General features: G+C 40.8%; 1 protein-coding gene across 1 annotated transcript; it reads left to right on the top strand.

Annotated features, from left to right (window-relative positions):
* The first annotated feature begins 7,063 nt into the window (after positions 1-7,063).
* On the top strand, positions 7,064-18,861 carry igfn1.4 (immunoglobulin like and fibronectin type III domain containing 1, tandem duplicate 4). The gene is made up of 21 exons (XM_086117389.1): positions 7,064-7,109; positions 7,784-7,906; positions 8,030-8,169; positions 8,994-9,093; positions 9,248-9,326; positions 9,405-9,597; positions 9,709-9,822; positions 10,071-10,239; positions 10,384-10,656; positions 10,729-10,929; positions 13,747-13,862; positions 15,046-15,187; positions 15,251-15,544; positions 16,224-16,526; positions 16,675-16,854; positions 16,941-17,069; positions 17,151-17,230; positions 17,309-17,501; positions 17,983-18,279; positions 18,441-18,767; positions 18,857-18,861. Exons 1-21 carry the CDS (start codon positions 7,064-7,066, stop codon positions 18,859-18,861), a joined length of 3,504 nt encoding a protein of 1,167 aa, XP_085973515.1.
* The last annotated feature ends 254 nt before the right edge of the window (positions 18,862-19,115 follow it).

Below are 19,115 nucleotides of genomic sequence, written 5' to 3'. Positions count from 1 at the left end.
TTAAAAATGTATCAAAATACGTAACAAATACAGGTGACAATTAAATTATTGCACAATAAATAAGAGTTGTGCATAATGTAAAAAACAAAGAATAAATAATAAAAATGATGATCATTTAACTTTTAACTACGTCCTCATCGTTTTTTTGCCCTCTTTAGTTCATGTTCTCACTCAGAAGTGGTTTTCGCTTGGCGTTTTGTCAAGAACGTTTGCTTTTGTTGGCTTTTAACAATCCTTCGAAGATGTCCAAGGCAAACATCAGCATTGTGAGCGATCGCCCGACTGGAAAACACTTTTTCTGGGTGATTCACCTTTTCGGAAAACTACCCGAACGCCTCATGGCTGAGGGGTGAATGATGAAGACGCTGCATAGACACATAACTATCTAGCTACACACAGACACAGATACGGTAGAAGTCCCTCTTAGCCAATGGGATGCCAGGATGATGCTCGGTAATAGCCAATGGCAGAGCAGCTCTATGTTACGTTCAGAAAACTCGGAGGTGCGAGCAGCGGTCCAGACTGTATTTTTATCTTTCGTATCTTGAAATTTCTTTCATAACAAGAGGCAATATATTCCTGTTGAGGGGTTTCGTAACTTGAAAATTTCATATGAAGAGATGTTCGTAAGTAGAGTATTTCACTACACTGTATTTAACTACTAGAGCCAAGCCTACCCGTACCTCGGTTCTCATTTGTCGATGTTAAAGCCTCATGAGTTGATGTTTTGGCACCTACATTTGTTGTGGGTATCTCGTCCCATTTTTCCAGGGTTGTTTTGTTTTCAAGATACAAAGTTGTCTGGTAACAGATACTCAACTCACAGTTCAATAAATATCTGTCATTTTAAAAGAAACGTCTGGTCACTCCTTGCCTCACCTGCTGGTGTTGCCACCTAGGGGGGAGTCTTACCAATATCAGGTTGGCCAAAAGGGAAAAGTCAAGCAGAGTGATTGCACAATAACTGTGTAGGGCATGAAGACTATCTCTCCAAGACATCAATATAATTATGTGACATCTGTTTGCTTTTCTTACGGTTGAAGTTTCACATAAAACTCTTTACAAACCGTCACTTTTTGCTTTTAGATTGTGGGGTGTGTTTACAGGCTTTCAGAAAGGTGTTTGTGACCCCTTTCACAAAAAGCCATAAATGACATTGGAAAAAAAAATTAAGTGCAATACTTCAAGTGTGAAGCCCCGGGAGCCAAAAGCCTTGTTAACGACGCAAGACTTAAATGAGATTCCCTCATTTTGCATTTCCCTTTTACTTGTGAAATGTGGTAGGTAAACAAAACAACAAAAAATGTTTTCTAGTATTTTTGTCATACTGTAATTTTTAAGGTGAGGTGTGTGTCTTTTTGTCCAATATTTGTCCTTTGTGCATTTGTTTTCCTGAATCTGTTTGTCTTTTTTTATATTGTTTCCTGCTCTTTTCCCCTAATGGGATTTCTAATATTTGGGTGAGGGTTATTTCCGTATTTTTTTCCATCTAATATTTTGAATGATTTTTCCTGATATTTTATATTTTCCCCAATATTTGTCAGGTTTTGTTTTTCTTATTTCTTAGCTTTCATGGGCCCCTTGAACAGCACCATATAAATGAAAGTTATTGTTTTTGTTATGAAATGATGATGCCCTTCATCAAATCGTGTTTCTGGAGACCACGCTGCATTGGGTTGTGTAACATTGTCTGGTTTCATCACTCTTTTGCTTTTATCGATTCAGTGCCCCGAGAACAAAATGACCTGCACGAATGGCAATATCCCCATGCATGTCTCAGTGTCATGCATCTGCGTTTATCACAATTGCTTCTTGAAATAAACAATCGTGCTCACGCCAGGCATAGCCGTGTTATTGCTAAGGCCTCGATAACTGTGTGTTTTGGCTGCGTGCCAGCAGTCACAGTCTCCATGAGGAGCATGAATGACTTGGATGATGACTTGGAACATGTAAGGAAATACCCTCGGGGAACACAACAGATGCACAGCACATTTATCATTGTCCCACCATTCCGCACTTATTGCCACTATTCACAAAATGCAGTAGGGGTGAACATATCATGGAATACTGCACAGTAAAGCCCATTTTACACAGGGGATAGGGACAGAGCCATAGAACTGCTAAAATAATTGATTATCAAATTAATTGACAACTCAGCCTCTCAACAGTAAATATGATCCAATAAATATGTCAAAATGACAGAGGACAAAAACAAGACTAATCAAAATGTCCTGTTTTGATTGCCATACTTTTTACAGCGACCAATAATCACATTTCAGTTCAGTAAGTGGACCGAAATTGATGCCACTCTGACCTGACGGTTTCGGCTGTTTACGTTCATATTGTGGCGCCACGGTAGCACAACCCAACTAAACACCTGTTTCGTGATTGGCCGCTCTTATGTCACTCGTGGGTCACGCCATTGTCAAGGGATATTTATGAGGCAGCGAGGTGGTAGATACCAGACAGTCACACCGTCACCAACATAGCTATCATGTGCTCGCACAACATTCGGCTATTAATTTCCCATTGGATCACTTTGTTGTTGCTATCCAAAAACAGAGTTATAAATGTTACAAAATATGTTAACAGTCAATCAAAGGAATAGGTGCAAAGTTCCTTAGTCAAGTTCATGTTCATCGTGATGAATTTTGAAATTTAGAATACAGTTTCTTCATGTTGTAACAACACAAAATGGCAAATGAAACTCCAAATTCACCGAATACATTTACGGTTAAAAGTCTGAATTGTGACATTCATCGGGGTTGTATACAAAGCTTTCGTTTCATCTCCAGCACAAATGAAGTAAAATTTGAAATTCTTCGAGTGGTACCTTGAAGATGACTTAACCACGGTAAATTCAAGTCAAAGGTTGTTGAAAAAGTGTAGCAACATGGAATAGGCCAATTTCTCTGGGTGACATCTGTCAAGTGCAATTGCATCTACTTAAAAAGTTCACACTCCTGCTGGGAGGAGAGTGCGGTCATCGTCACGCGCCGTCAGGCCTTCCCTCCTGCCCGTTTACCCAGAGGTGGCAATTTAGGTCAAAAACAAAAAAGGCGATCATCTTTCTTGGCAGCGACCGCGTCGGACAAAGTGGGCACTTCACTGCAGTCACTTGCTGGACATTCCTCTCAAGGACTTAAGAGCTTGTGGTGGAGGGAGGCAAGACACACACTTGGGAAGCTCTCAGGAGGACTGCAGAAGCTCGGGGGTAAGTTCATCGATCAGACATTAGGAGTTCTTCAATGCTTTGGGTCGTCATCACAACTGATCATTTCGCCAATTTCCTCAAGGGCTATGAGTTTTTAAGCTAAACTTCACTGGTATCAAATTACAAGGTATAGTACACAAGATTTATCACATTTCCAGCTTGCTCAAAAGACAATAGAGGGTGTCCCAAAATGTTCATTCATTTGTAACATATCTCATTGTACCCATTGCAAATGTTCTAGATCAGGGGTGTCAAGCTTATTTTTTGTGGCAGTCCACATTTCTATTACTGTTTCCCTTGGAGGGCCGTTATGACTGGAAGCAGATAAAGACAAACGCTTTATTCAGCTATTAAGTTCCTAACATGAGGGCCTTGGTAACACAAAAAAAAAAGCTTACACAACAGTATCTTTTATTTAGTACATCTAAGAATTTTACATTTTTGGAAGAGATTTTAGCAAGCATCATGGGGGTCGACACACTGATTCGTTTTCGCGGGCCACAGAAAATGATGTGGTGGGCCAGATCTGGCCCCCGGGCCTTGAGTTTGACACCGGTGTTCTAGACAAACAAAAATTCGGCAAAAAACAGCATTTTCAAATGGATATTGATGTTCCAACCAATTTCACAAAGATTGAATTTTGCTTGAAGAGAACAGGAGTGGGGGGGGGGGGATAATGTGTACACATCTGGTTAAAAAGATTTGCCCATATGTTATTAAAGGAGAGAATTATGACAAAAATGTTGGGACACCCCTTTATTTTGAACAAATAAGTCATTTAAATTCCGGACAATGGTGTAATAAAAGTATTTGGTCCGAATTAGTTTTTTTGTATTCTTAACAATGACTTCACAACATGTCTGGCTGCTACGCTCCGGTCATGTTTTAGAGTAGAGAAAAATGCAACACTATCCAAATTCGATGCAGTACTGTATTTCCTATTATGCCTTGAGCGTAAAGCATAAATCGTGGTGCATAAAATGTCAAAAACACATTTCAGCAATAAACCAAAATTAGCGATCTGGCCTTTCACAGCTGTTGCACCTCGCAACTCCCTACAAAACGTGCATTTTGAACTTGACCTTAGCGACGTCTTCACTTTTATGATGCCATCCTCGGTGGCGTTAACTGCAATATGCGTCGCCAGGCCACATAAAAGCATGAATGCATTCGGGTTTGTGATGCGTCAAACCACGAAAAAAAAGTTTGAGATGCTCTTTACTCCAATCAGTGCACCTTTTAACACCAAGTCCAGATGCCTCTTTGCAGTTCAAAAAAAGGAACCTGTACTTAGTCATGGTACCTTTACAATACGGAGAGTCTTTTGATGCTTATATGTAATGTATTTGTTTATCGTAGCTGCTTGTTATTGCAATACTAGTGTAGCCTATCCGACCGGAGACAAATTCCTTGTGTGTTCTACATACTAGGCAGATAAAGATGATTCAGATTTTGATTACCGCTAAATCACATGAGATTCAGACTTTTTGGTGGCGTACCTAATTTGTTGCTGTTGGGGTCCTCACCAAAAAAGTGGATAGTATCACTCCAGTTGGAAGGGTTTTCCACTGGATTTTCATCTGTTACGCAATTGATTTCAAAATTACTTTTACTGTATAAAGCACCGCATAATTTGTGGTCGAAATAAACAGTTTTAATGCATAACATATTTCAAACAAACTCAAGAGAAAACTGCAGATTTGCTCCCGTTCTGGGTTCTTTTGAATCAAGACTGATCAAGACTGACTAGTTGCTGCCTGTGAGTAAATGAAATCTAAGATCCGGCTGCACTGTCTTAACTGATCTTTATTTTTGGATCTTAATTTCATTTTCATCCTACCTTCCTCGTTTGCATTTGAGCTCACGTTGAATTTAACCCACCCTTGTGGGTTTGCTTTATATATCTGATGCCCTTTGTAGAGCATCTAAATTACTGTGGGTAAAATGTGCCTTACAAGTAAAAATACATTCCTTCCCCCAACAAAAGCGTAGCTACATTTCTCCATTTTGAGTGAATTTTGTGTTGTTAAAACAAACAAACAAAAAAAATGTTATTTAACAGGCTTTGAGATACAGTAGGCCTCTCAATACCTCTAAGTCTGACGTGATTAACCATGCAAAAACGCTGCCATGTCACAAGCGTCTGGTCAAGGCGACAATTATTTACAACCCCATTAGGAAGCTGCCCGGGTGGAAAGATCTCTGTTTTATTGGCCATTTGACCTATCATGTGACCATCGGTTTTCTAATCCCACCTCTGATGTCGACTGCGGACAACCATAGCCATCGCGTGGTCCGAGTGCTAATTCGATGGGATGCTTCTCGTATTACAGTCATATGAATGAACGGATAACACCAGCGACTGTATCTGTGAGAGAATGTTAGCGTTATTTGACAAATGTGCTGAGGAAATTATGTCAGAAAGATATTTTGAAATGATGGAACGTCATATGTCATAAGGTTTAAAATAGCACGCCGAAAGGGTGCTAGCGTGGGGTTTAAAGATAAACTGTGAGTCAGCGCGTGCAAGTGTGCCCATTCACCTTGAATTACAGGACGACCTCATATGACAAAAGATGGGTCATGTAACTATGCTAAAACTTGCGTCAGGTGATTTACATTTCCAAATCAGTTTAGTATTTTAACATTTTGATTCTGAACTCAGCTCAGAATAAGTGGATTTGATGATACATCAAACTTCATACTTTGGTGCATAACTTTGTGTTAAGTTCACAGTTTGGTTCACCTTTGGTACAGAAATGCAAAAAATGTCATGCCAAATAAAGTTAAAAACACAAACGTAAACCAGAGCTGCAGTAAAGGGCCCTTGCAGCTGCAGGGACATTGGGGTCAATCCAACCCTGTGACTCAAACGTTTGGTGCCTTCGAGGCTCTCTGGCTTTCAGGAGCACAACATGAAAATAAAACATATGAAAATACCCAACAGTGAAAATACAATCAAATAGCGGTGGATTTACACGCACCTCACAGGATACAGTCGGAATTGGGCATCTCGGTACCTCACTCCTTGGACGATAACATACATTATTTATGGCAATGTGGCAGTTGTATTTCAGGCACTTTCATTCAAATGACATCTCTGCAAAATACCCTCATGGGCCCCCTTACCCACCAGGATATATTGAATCCATGACAAAAACATGCCCCGTAACTTTATTTTTGTCAAGTGACATTTGTCCTTCTAAGTTAAGCAATCATTGGGGTAATAAAATATTATTTTCCAGAACTGTACTACAAATAGGACTGACAGATCATAAAAAAAAGAGTGGGTTGCCAAGTCTGCTCGAGTATCAAAGTAATACACTGCAATGACAACAAAACAGAAAAAAGCCGCGTCATGATATTTTAAGGTGACTGAAATTAATATTACGATGAATCCATCATCTTGAATGATGAAAAGGCAACATAAAAGTTTTATTTTTGATCATGTGGTTTTGTTTTTAATTGTAATTTGTTCGTATATGTTAGTATATACTGTATGTAAACATTTTAAGAGCGCGTTCTGTTTTGGTGTAGATCAAGATATAGGGTTCATCGTTAATCCCGCCCCTTTTTTCCAGATAATAAATTCCCCACATACAGTCTGCACACTGAAAAAAAAAATCCATTGGTTCCATTGGATGCATTTACCGGTAATTCAGACATGTACATCGGTTGCGCGTGATTAAAATGTGTTACCAACATTTTTCAGTGCAGAAGGTGGGCATAGGGGTTTTATTTGAACTTTCTTGGTTTAGTTCTTTTGGGGGAGGTGGGGCCAAGTGACTATTTAGTTCTTAACATTGTTACTTTCTTTTTTTCCTCTCAAGAATCCAACAAGGATCCAAAATGTTCAAAAGATCCAAAGTCACAGATGGCACAGCCACTGGCCAAGGTAAGCAGAGCAGGTTGTCATTCTGTCCGAAGTACATCAACACCTCTTAAAGTATACAGTATATTCTTATTTCAGAGCATCAAAGAAGCTACATTTGACTATTTTATCTATCCAAATGACTTGAGGTCACTACGTGCCAACACTGTGGACTTTTTAATGAAACGAAAGGAACAACTAAGTTTAGTCGTCTATTACTGTACCAACTGCCGTCAAGTGATTCAGTATCATGATCTTAGGTGAATGGGTTAATCCAATGCCACCGTGCTGACATGTGCTATTTGTATGCTTTCCTGCCTTATCAGGGCCAGCGGCAGAGAATGAAGGTAGGCTTCGGGGAACTGCAGAAAAGCTCATTATCTATCACCCATCTTAATACTTTTTCCTCACTCGTATTTACAGAGGCATGACATATTGCTATTCAGCGGATGAATAATACTTCTCAGATGTAGATATGTAGGCTTGGTACTACATATTGGTAGTGCAACCAGTGTATGCATTAGGTTACATTTAATTGGACATTTTAATACTTCACGTATTAGAATGGGTCACAGCATGCTCTAAAAATGCTGGTGATGTGATTAAAAGTGACAATGAATTTTTGGTTGGAGATTGCAGCCTTTAAATGTTTTCATTTCCGCGGATAAAACCATCATGTTTCTGCAATGGTCTCTCAGTGGGTATCCGGAAAAAATCACGCGTTCCCGGAGTGATGATTACGCAGTTCATAGAGACGCTACCAGAGGGGAAGAGCCATCCAGACTTTACTCGCAAGCCAATCGCTTTGACTATTCAAGAAGGTAAGCAAACTGTAATGCACTAATGACTCACTCAATAAACATGAAACATATGATTCGACTCATATTTCACCAAGCAAATCGTATTAATAATAATCGTTGTACACACATGTTTGCATTCTGCAGGGAAATTTGCTTTCTTTAAAGCCATTGTCACCGGAGATCCGAAACCCACTGTGGCATGGAGCAGAAACAATGGAGATGTGTCTGATACTTCAAAATATCAGAGCAAATACGACGCCAACTCCAATGAGCATACGTTTGAGGCAAGTGAAGCAAAACAGGGCACATCTAGACAAACCACCATTCACACCTATGGACAATTTCGAGTGTTCCATTAACGTGCTGTGCATGTTTTTGGAAACTGGGAGGAAAACGGAATCCCGAGAAAAGTGGTTCTTAACCTTCTTAGAGGTACCGAACCCAACCAGTTAACATGCACATTTACCGAACAGTTCATTAATGAAAAATAAATATACCGGTGTGTATATATATATATATATATATATATATATATTTTTTTTTTTACTAATTCAAGATATTTAAAAAACACATTTATTAAAAACAGAAAAAAGTAAATAATAATTCAAGACAAAAGTAATGTTCTTCAAATTTTATGACGTGCTATCACGACAGTCACACATTGACTACTGAGCGAACTAAATTTCCCGCAGCACTGACTGGACAAGCAATGTAATGTGATCATCTGCAGCCAGTGATGGCCAAGTGAGCGTGTCATAACTAATTGACATATTGAGTCGCGTGTCTTTTCCTCCATGGCAGAGGCTCTGTCGAACCCCTGAGACCGATTCACCGAACCCCTAGGGTTCGATCGAACCCAGGTTAAGAACCACTGCCCTAGGGAAAATACCAGCAGGCACGAGGAAAATATGCAAACCCCACACAGGAATACCGGAATCCAGATTCAAACCCATGACCTTCGAAATGGGAGGTGGGCGTGCTGACCAGTCATTCACTGCGCCGTCCTCTGACTGATGAATTCAGTCCATTGCATTTCAGAAAATGTGCTTTTATATTGACACAAAGAATGTGAAATTCACTCACCCAGATTATGTTCTGAATCGTCCAGATGCCAAATGTCACAGCGGCTCAAGCAGACACATACAAATGTTTTGCGACCAATGAATTCGGACAAGCCATGGTGACCGTTGTTCTGAATGTTATTGAAGGTAAGACTCTTCTATTGACAGGGTTACAAAAAATGAACCAGAAGGTGGGAAATGTTTCTTTGTTCTTTACCGGTACTTTGATTAACTTAAAAAAAAAACAGTCCTTAAACATTTTCTATAATAACAATAAACCATGGGCATTTGTGTTTTTCAGTTGGCTACAAAAAGAATAAAGCCCAGCAAAACGCAACAGAACCCATCAATGGTGGTTTTAAGAAAATCCTACGAAAAAGGCAAGTTGTCTTTGTGATCGTCGTCGAGTTCTCTCAAAAAGCCAACCCAACAAAACCACACCTGTTTCTTCTATTTAGCAAGGTGCGTCGAAAATCTGAGCAAACGGAGAAGAAAGACGGCGAGTTGGATCCAAAACTTTGGGAGCTGCTACTTAGCGCTGATAAGAAAGACTATGAGAGAATCTGCGCAGAGTACGGAGTGACTGATTTCCGCTGGATGCTGAAGAAACTTAATGAAATGAAGAAGGAGCGAGAAAAGGAACAAGCTGAGGTTACACTGTTTGTTTGGGTTTTTTATGGTTATAGAGCACATACTGTAACTCTGCAGACATTTTTATGTCAATTTATTTCATTTGCATTTCTCTTTTCTTTTTCAACACAGTTTGTCAAGAATATATCCAACCTGAGACCTATTCGGGTGCATGCAGACGGTACCGCATCCTTTGAGATTGACATGGACCTCATTGAGCAGAGCAGCTCAATATACCTGTATAAGGTCAAGTGAAAACAAGGCTGCACTATTTACAATCCCATGAAAGGTCATGGAGAAACCTGGATCATTCAAAGTGTTTACGCAAACTTCAACCTTATTAAAAAAAAAGAAGAATACACTTCCCTTATTCTATGAAATGTGGATCATACTGTTCAGGCTAATTTTTTTCCCCCCATTTTGCTTCAAATACTTTCGGCTTCAATGTGTTTTCTCGAAGCGTTCCTGCACTAAATTATGACTTCCCTCCACAGGATGGTGAAATGATTCCTTACACAAAAGAACTGGGAGACACGATGAAGCACAGCTTGAGGAAAGTGGGGCGAAAGTATATTTTCACCATGAGGGATCTTAGACCAGAAGATGTTGGATTCTACCAGTTGGATGTAGAAAATGTGAACATATTTTCCACAGATTTTAAAAGTAAGTCAACACAGCACTTAGTCATGATTCTAAATGTTCATAGGCCAAGAGCGTACATTTTAAAATCTTAATTCCTCTGACAGAATATCAAGCCATGCAGCAGTCGGTCTTTGTTGATGTGATTTTACCTTATTTGTATTTCAGTTCCCATGGTTGATTTCTTGGTGAAAATTCAGGAAGTGAAGGCGATGGAGAGAGAAGACGCCGTATTCGAGTGTGTGCTTTCAATTCCCCTCGCCAAGATTTCGTGGTTCGGCAAGAATTTGCCCTTGGAACAAGGAGATAAATATGACATTGAGGTTTCGGAGGATAAGCTCATTCATAGGCTCGTTGTCAAAGACTGCATGGTTGTGGACAAAGGCATTTATTCTGCCACTGCAGGAATAAAATCATGCAGTGCCTGGCTTGTTGTTGAAGGTAGGTTTCTGAATCCACATTTCGATGATCATTAAATTCTCCGCGGCCCTTCAGCGCACCCTTCTCTCACAGCTGATAAAGATGCAGATCAGGGCAAGAAGTCAATAAGGAAGACAACAAAGGCTGGCGGATCTGGTATCGACCTGCAGAAGGTGGCTCAGGAGCAGCAGGAAAAGTTGGCCATACAGAAAGAGGAAATGAAAGAACAAATCAGAGCTGCAGAAGAAGTGGCACCCCCACCCGAAACCCCCAAACCAAGTAAGAGTGCCCAAGGTAACACTTTACCAAACATTAAGGGCAATACAGCACATTCGACAATAAAGTTGTACTTGACTTGACTTGACTTGAATTTGGCTCAACTCAACTGTATTTGGAGAGCACATGAAAAACAAGCGCAGCTGCATACAAAATGCTGTACAGTATATTCCGCACTGAAAGGCGCACCTAAAAGCCTTCCATTTTCTTAAAAGCTCACAGCGCGTCTTAAAATGCAATGCGCCTTGTGTATGGTCATTACAGTAATATTTCGACCCCAAAATGGCTCCTTCCTCAAGACATGCTGACAACGCAGAGTTCAAACTTAAGGTGATTGATTACGCAGTTGAACACAGAAATAGAGCAGCGGCAAGGGAGTTCAACGTTAACAAGTCAATGTTATAACTTGCTGTTGGTTAAGTGAACTGTGTCACTGCTTTATAAAATACGTTTTACTGACATCTGATCGTTCTGTTGGCGTTTCTTTGAGCGTAATTCCATCTAGTGGATGCATTGTAGATTACGTCTTATAATGTGGTGCGCCCAATGTATGAAAAAAATTACAAAATAGGCCATTCATTGAAGGTACGCCTCATAATCCAGTGCGCCTTTTAGTGTGGAAAATAAGGTCCATAAAGTTAAAAAAAATCTGACTTACCAAAACAAAGTCAGTTAAAACCATGTATTGCATAAAACAGTGAGCATATTAAAATATTAAAACATGAGTCTCATGCTGAGTCCAAATCCAAAGAATAAAAATGTGTCATAGAATGAGTTTTAAAGATGGAGAAGGGGCGTGCCCAACAGTTAACGAAGGGTCCGTTCAGTCCTCCGAACCTCCAGTAGCACCTCGTCCGCTAACCTGAGGCACCAAGCAGGTTGAGGTAGAGGAGCTCAGAGAGGTGAGCTGGAAAAATGAGCACTGAAATATTTAAAGACACAATTATCTGAAAATCAACTCAAAAATGTACAGGGAGCCAGTGAAGGGAGGCCAGAATTGGAGTGATGTGCTTTCTCCTATGAGCTCCAGTTAGGAGGCGAGCAGCAGCATTTTGGGGAGCTGGTCGACTCCAAAATAAAGCGCATTACAGAAATCCATGCGAGATGTCATGAAGATGTTAAGATGTCACGATTAGATTTAGAATATATCTATCTATCTTTTATATAAATCTCTCTCAAGAGAGAGAGAGAGAGAGGGGGGGGGGGGGGAGAGAGTGAGAGACAGAGAGAGAGAGAGAGAGAGAGACAGAGAGAGAGATAGATATGAATTCCAAGCAAAAGTCAATATCTAACAAGACTAAAATGATTAACTGCGTGAATGTGTATGCTTTCACATTTATGCAAAACACTGTACAGCATATCTGTTTTTATCTAAGTAGTCAAATAACAACTGGGTCGAAGCGCAATTGGAGCGCGGTTGCTCGACCTAGAGCACCCACATCAAAGTCAAGGCCCGGGGGCCAGATCTGGCCCGCCACATCATTTTATGTGGCCCATTAGTGCAAACCAAAAATGTCAACTTTGATGATGCTCTGCACCAAAGTTTCAAATTCTCATATGTAATAAATGAGATTGATATTGTATGCATTTTATTGTTACCGAACCCCTCATTACAGTAACTTAAACAATAGTTGAATAAACCCTTATACTTGACCTCTCGGTATGGTTTTGCAGTCACACCAGCCCTCCAAGGGCAACAGTAAATATAATGTTGCCCGCGATAAAAATGTGTTTGAAACCCCTGACCTAGAGGATAAATTCAGAAATTACATCACCGTCATAATCAAAATGTACATATACATTAACAGGTACCGTTTAAAAAAATAAATACATAAAATATTCCACAGGTAAAACACTTAAGTTTCATAATTACAACTCACAGTCCAATGCACTTTTGCTGCATTGTTTTGTTTGTTGCTGTTTGCTTAGTTTCAACTGCTGTTCATCAACTGACATTATGCCCACAATGTTGTTATTGAGACAGCAGCTACTAACGCTGATGTTTAACAGAAGGTGATAAACCGGCAGACGTGGCCCCAGCTAAACCGGTTGTCAAGCAGGTGGGAAGTGGCGGTAAGGACAACATAAATAGCTGTGGCGACGTCGACAGATGGTTTTTAGCTGTTGAATTGACTGATGCTGTTCATCAATTGTCAGTATGCCTGCATTGATAAATTGTTGAAACAGCAACTACTAACAACTATGTTTGACAGGAAGTCATAAACCAGCAGACATGGCCCCAGCTACATCAGCTGGAAAGGCAGTGAACAGCGGTAAGAAAAACAAATGGATACACATGCGGTTTTAAGTGAAAGTTTTTGAGAGAGCAATAAACAGTATTTAGCTTTTGCTACAGTTGCTTTATTATTATTATTTTTTTTGCTGTTCATCAATGTTCAGTATACCTGCATTGATAAATTGTTGACACAGCAAAATCCTGTAAACGTAAATGTTTAACAGGAAATGAGAAATCAGCAGCTATGCCCCCTGATAAAGCAGTTGCCGGGCTAGGAAGAAAATTGAATATAAAAAGAAAGTTTATTTGAAAAAAAAAAGATGACGTTTATTCAGAATTAATTATAAGAATCATTTGACAACATGGGTGCACTAGCATTGTCTGTGCCAGGTAAAACATTACAGTACCAAAAACAAACATTCAGACACATGATTAATGAAGTACAGCGTGAATTACATGTTTTTCATTGTTCTTTGCTCTGGCGAAAATCATTGATTTTACAGGATTCATGGTCTTATCATTGACCCTTGGGGTGTTGTAATTTTTTAAGACTAACCGAAAAAAAAGACACTAAACTATCACTCTGTTGCTTTTCTCAGATCCTGTGATTACTTGTGGACTTTCCGATATTTATTGTCTACGTGGGAAGTCGGCTGAACTAAAAGTCATCATGAACATGGACTGCGACGGGACCTGGTTCAAAAATGGAGAGCCAGTAAATGCTTTTTACATTGCTTTTTGAGAGAGCGTGATGAAAGAATAAACACTTAGGTCACAGAGTTTTCACACCTTTCGTTGGTGAATATAAACCAGAGTTCGAGTCAGGACTTTAAGAAATACGGTTCAGTAGGGATGGCCAACCAGTCAGAGGCAAAGAGCCACGATTTTTACTGTGTTAGTGCAGAGATTCACACCGTACACGTGGGCACACAGAAACTGCTTCCATCTTGTCCCCCAACTCCCTAGCTCTCTTTGACAAACTCCTTTTTAGTTGTACACTGTTCCAAAGAAGTTCATACGAGTGCTTCATAAATTTTGGAAACAACTCAGTCAACTTTGCTGCCTGACCTTGTGCTTGTGAAGTTCGGTTCCTTTTGGAAATTCATGTTTGACGTTTACATCAAGTGAACAAAAGTGTCACTGAAGATTTGAAGCCTTGAAAAGTTTCAATGATGCCTCAACATATAAGGAAGAATTGGCGTGCCATGATGTCAAACAAAAACTGTGGTAAAATGTCCTGTTCTCATCTTCATATTTTTTGTTTTGATGTGCATTTTACTCCTCCCATTTTAAGAGCAAACTGGATAGGCCAACACTGCTCAATGTTTTTCTCCCCGTCATTTGCGTCAAAGCGCATGCACGTGAGATCGATGTGTCTTTCAAAGTTGATAAATGCGCTGCATGTATCAAAACTTCCTCTACTGTCCTCACATCGTTATCTGTAAATAGGTCCACCAAATAGCAGGAAATCACTCCTTCAGTTCCTCTCCGGAATGCTTTTTGATGTCACGGTGACACCGATTTATAGAATAATGTTTAATGAGAGGACACTTGCTGACAGCAGACTTCCTCCAGCCATGCAGCGACACTCAACAGCACTCCATTCCGTTGCGGTGCCTGCCCCTCCCCACCACATACACAAAGAATCAGGTTGACTATGGTGCACTGCACCCTGCTAAACTCAGTGTGAAAAGGGCTTGAAGAGACTCCTGAAACCGGGTAAATGACCAGATATGCGTCTTGGAAGCGATGGATTGGCCAGGTCTGCACGACAGCGAGCCGTGAAACTGACAAGGATCGAGACACATTGAGCAATATGACTGGTTATTGTCTTACTGTTTATATTTTGGATAGCAGCGTAACGCAAATTGACTTTCCTTTTGCCGATGATTTCCTAGATAAGCGCTGGTGCTGGAATCAGCATAATGAAAGACTCCACCTCTCACATGCTGACTTGTAAAAACTGCCAAAATGACGATTCTGGCCTGTACCGCTTTGTATCAGGGGATCAGAGTACGCAAGGAAAGGTCATCGTCGGAGGTAAAATTGACTTGAAACGCTCATTCCCATGCATGATACTTAATTACACTTTGTGCATTGTAGGCATACCGGAATTAGACCCGGACGACCTTCACAAGTTTTGCAAGCCGTTGACAGTGAGCGTGGGCCAGAACGCCACTTTCAAAATGCCCTTTGCCCCTCAGGAGGCTTTGATTGTCAACTGGTCTAGGAATGGCATCAATGTCAAAGATGGAGGAGGAGTCAAGGTTGTGAGGGAGCCCAATCACAGCCGGCTGCTCTTCAGGGACTGCCTGCGGGCAGACACGGGGGAAATTAAAATTCAACTTAAAAATCCATTCGGGACCGCAGAGGCAACCTCTCAGCTTTTTGTTCTCGGTAAGACAAGTCATCATTCAAACTCATGCTGGGCAAACCCTGGGCGAATTGAGACCCATTCTAGCCATATTCCAAGCTGGTGAATTTCGGATGTCGCAGATATTTACAGGACACTGTTATGAGGAACACCTTGTTTTGTTATGATCCAATTTGACAATTTGCAAGAGTTTGAAAGCGCACTCCCGACATTTACTATTGGAACAGGAAGAACTCAAACATACAGTGAGAGCATTCAAGTCATGTCTCTCGATTGTTCTAGGGTGACTCCGTAAATACCTAACGTCTTCACTTTTTTGAATTTCTGTCACAAGGCGATTAACTCATCCAGTTTAAGATAAAATTTAACCCTGGAGAACCCACGGGGTCTAATTTGGCCCCTATAAATTTTGCTAGTCAAATGCTACCCTTAAATCCCAAGGGGTCAAATTTCCTAAAAATCCTAAAAAACATATATGTTGGTGTTCAGTGAACATATAGCAGTCATTTAATGTAAAACTCATCATTTTCCAAAGAAGAAAAGGGTTCTTGGGTTCTCCAGGGTTAAAATGAGCACTTCTAAGAATTGCGCAGTGTGTGCCAAGCTCAATGAGGAAAAGCAATGAATTGAGAAAAGATGAAACCCATCGCATTTTTTTCAAGCACTATTTCAAATGTAAAACAAATATATTCTTCTGCACAGATCGCCCAGGTCCGCCGGAGGGTCCGGTGGAGACACTTGACACTACCTCATCTCTCATTGTGATTAAATGGAAACCTCCAAAAGATGACGGCGGATGCCCCGTCACCAACTACGTCATCGAGCGCCAACAGGCGGGCCACAGTCTGTGGACCAAACTTGGCCACATCCCCGGTGACAAGACAAGCTTTAGGGACAGGAATGTGACCCACGGGAAGAAGTACAGCTATCGAATCTATGCAGAGAACTCAGAAGGCCTTGGCGACTCCCTGGAAACTGCTGATAGCATAATGGCTGGCGTCATGAGTGAGTAACCGTTGAAAGAAGTCTCATTAAGCAATCCCGTTAGGCTCCCTGAATATTATTTTTTGAAATCTCCTGCAGCCAATGTGTAGAAGATATCCAATTACTCCCTGTAACAATGTTATTAATGTTAACTTGCCTCTTTCTTCAGTACTTTCTGGACCACCCGGTGCCCCCCAAGTGGTCAGTGCCTCAAAGACCTGTATCACACTGACATGGACCCCGCCCGAAGACGACAGGGGAGTGCCCGTCATCGGTTATCAAATAGAGAAACGGAGGAAAGACACAAATCAGTGGATTTCCTTGAACGCGGTGAATGAACCGATTGAAGGTTAGTCACGGACATGCAAGCATCCTGTATGGCGCGTTTAATAGCAGTCAGTTATGAGAGCCGCATTGTTTTTATCTTCACTGCAGACGTCAATTATGCGGTTAAAGACGTCACTGAGGGAGCAGAGTACGAGTTCAGGGTTCTTGCAATTAATGAGTCTGGAGCCGGGGACCCAAGCCCCCCGTCTGCAATAGTGTGTGCAAAGAATCCCAACAGTAAGTTGTTTATCTCTACTTCTGTAAATATAATCAGTGTTAATTTGGGGCAGTGATGATGTTTTTGTCTTGCCATCCCAGTGAGGCCTTACTTCAAAGACCCAGAGGACTTCATTGTTGTCAGAGCAGGAAATTCAGTACGTGTAAACCTTCTTTATGAGGTAGGTATGAACACACACGCTGTCAGTATGAGAATCTTCAAAGACACTTGATCTGATAGTGATATCTAATGTATCCAGGCTGAACCCCCACCGGAGATCACATGGTTCAAGGATGACGAAGCGTTACCCCCATGGATAAAAATCATCAATTCTGAAGGAATGTCCCAGCTTGTTATTCCTTCATCGAAGCGCTCTGACTCTGCCATCTACACTATCATTGCCAAAAACTCAGTCGGGCAGGCTTCCTTTGATGTTGAGGTTAGAGTCACAGGTAAAAAGAAAGGCTCTCTTTATTTAAAGTGTCAAATTAAGAGCAACTAGTGAGGCTGGACATTTCTGTAAAACCTCGTCGAATTGTTGCCTCAGAGTTATAAAGTCCAACACCTTTGAAGACCTACCTGCATCAGTAATTTCCACTTACATTTACTTACCTTTTTACTTACATTACTTCCATTTACACAATATGGATTGGCCCATCGGAGCAGCTAGCACTGCTGCTTCACACCAAGAGGGTTGCTGGTTCAATTCCAGCTTGGAGTGCATGTTTTGCAAGGTGAATTTCTGGCCTGTTCCCCTGACCAAGTTATTTACCCAAAACTAGATTTGCCTCCTGGACACTAAAATGCACTGCTGCTCAAGGTTCGGCTAATGCAGAGAACAAATTCCACTTTTGCAACTTTATTTTAAAGTCACATTCACAGAAATAGTATAAGTATGAGAATGATGATAACAGTTTTCCGTTTTGCAACCAGATGAACCGAAGAGTCCAGGGCCAGTGGAACTGGAGCAAACTGTCCACGGCAAAGTGGTGATAACATGGGCTCCATCGCCAGACCAGGAGCTTGATGACAGACTTTACTACACGGTGGCTCAACGCGACTCCAACACCAGGGTGTGGAAAACTGTTGCAGACCGCCTATTCACAAATACGCACACAGTTAGCAACATTCTACCAGGTCTTGAATATCATTTCCGGATCTTCGCCAAGAACGATATGGGGTTGTCGGAGCCATCGCAGTCACCAACATGGGGAATGAATAGCAACAGAGGTTTGCTACTATCAACTGCTCTTCCCAAGAATCTTAATACTGTAGAAATTCATATCGAAGGGTTGAATTTGAAAGGCGCTAAGAATCATCATGTTGAAAACATAAATACAAGGCAAACAAAATATTTTTGGCATTCATTGTTCATTTTATTCTCCGTCAAGTTCCAATCATGCACAATGGAATCAACTCGACGCATATCAGCTTTGAGAGGCCCCCATCCATCTTGGTCCCTCTGAAGCTTCATGCGCCACCAAAAGGTTACCAGGTCTACATGACGTGTGCCGTGCGAGGGTTCCCAACACCCACCGTGTCCTGGTTCCTCAATAACCAGTGTATCAACTCGGACAGCAACTACTACATCACCAACTCCTTCGGCGTCTGCTGCATGTATATTCTCAGAGTGCGGCCAAAGGACAGCGGAGAATACAAAGTCGTTGCAATCAACTCATTTGGCAAGGCAGAATGTTCCACGAAACTCATTGTTCGAGGTTTGTTGCGTTTCAATTTGATGATACATTTTATGGTTTATTTTGTATGGTTGTTCATCTTTTTTCCCTCTCTCTTGCTCTCTCCACAGAATGAATCAACTGGAGGGCCTTATATGGGATGTATTTGAGAGAGGGAAAAAGCAGTAACGGCGTAAAGAAAGAAAATGTAGTCTTCTTAAATAATTCAGATTACTTTATTTATTTGAGATGCTACAAATGGTCAACAGAATGTTTTAAAAATCATTTCTGCAATAAATCAGCAAAGTGGAACATATGTGTTCGTTTTTATTCTGATTTTATATATTAAATAATAAAGTGGAACTGCTTTTCTTAAAGGACAAGCAAGGA

This window comes from Hippocampus guttulatus, chromosome 8 (assembly GCF_054856545.1).
Source record: "Hippocampus guttulatus isolate MCC_2025c chromosome 8, RoL_Hgut_1.0, whole genome shotgun sequence".
In the NCBI taxonomy this organism is placed as follows: domain Eukaryota; kingdom Metazoa; phylum Chordata; class Actinopteri; order Syngnathiformes; family Syngnathidae; genus Hippocampus; species Hippocampus guttulatus.
The sequence above is the reverse complement of the archived record's forward strand: the minus strand, read 5'-3'. Positions and strand labels throughout refer to the sequence as shown.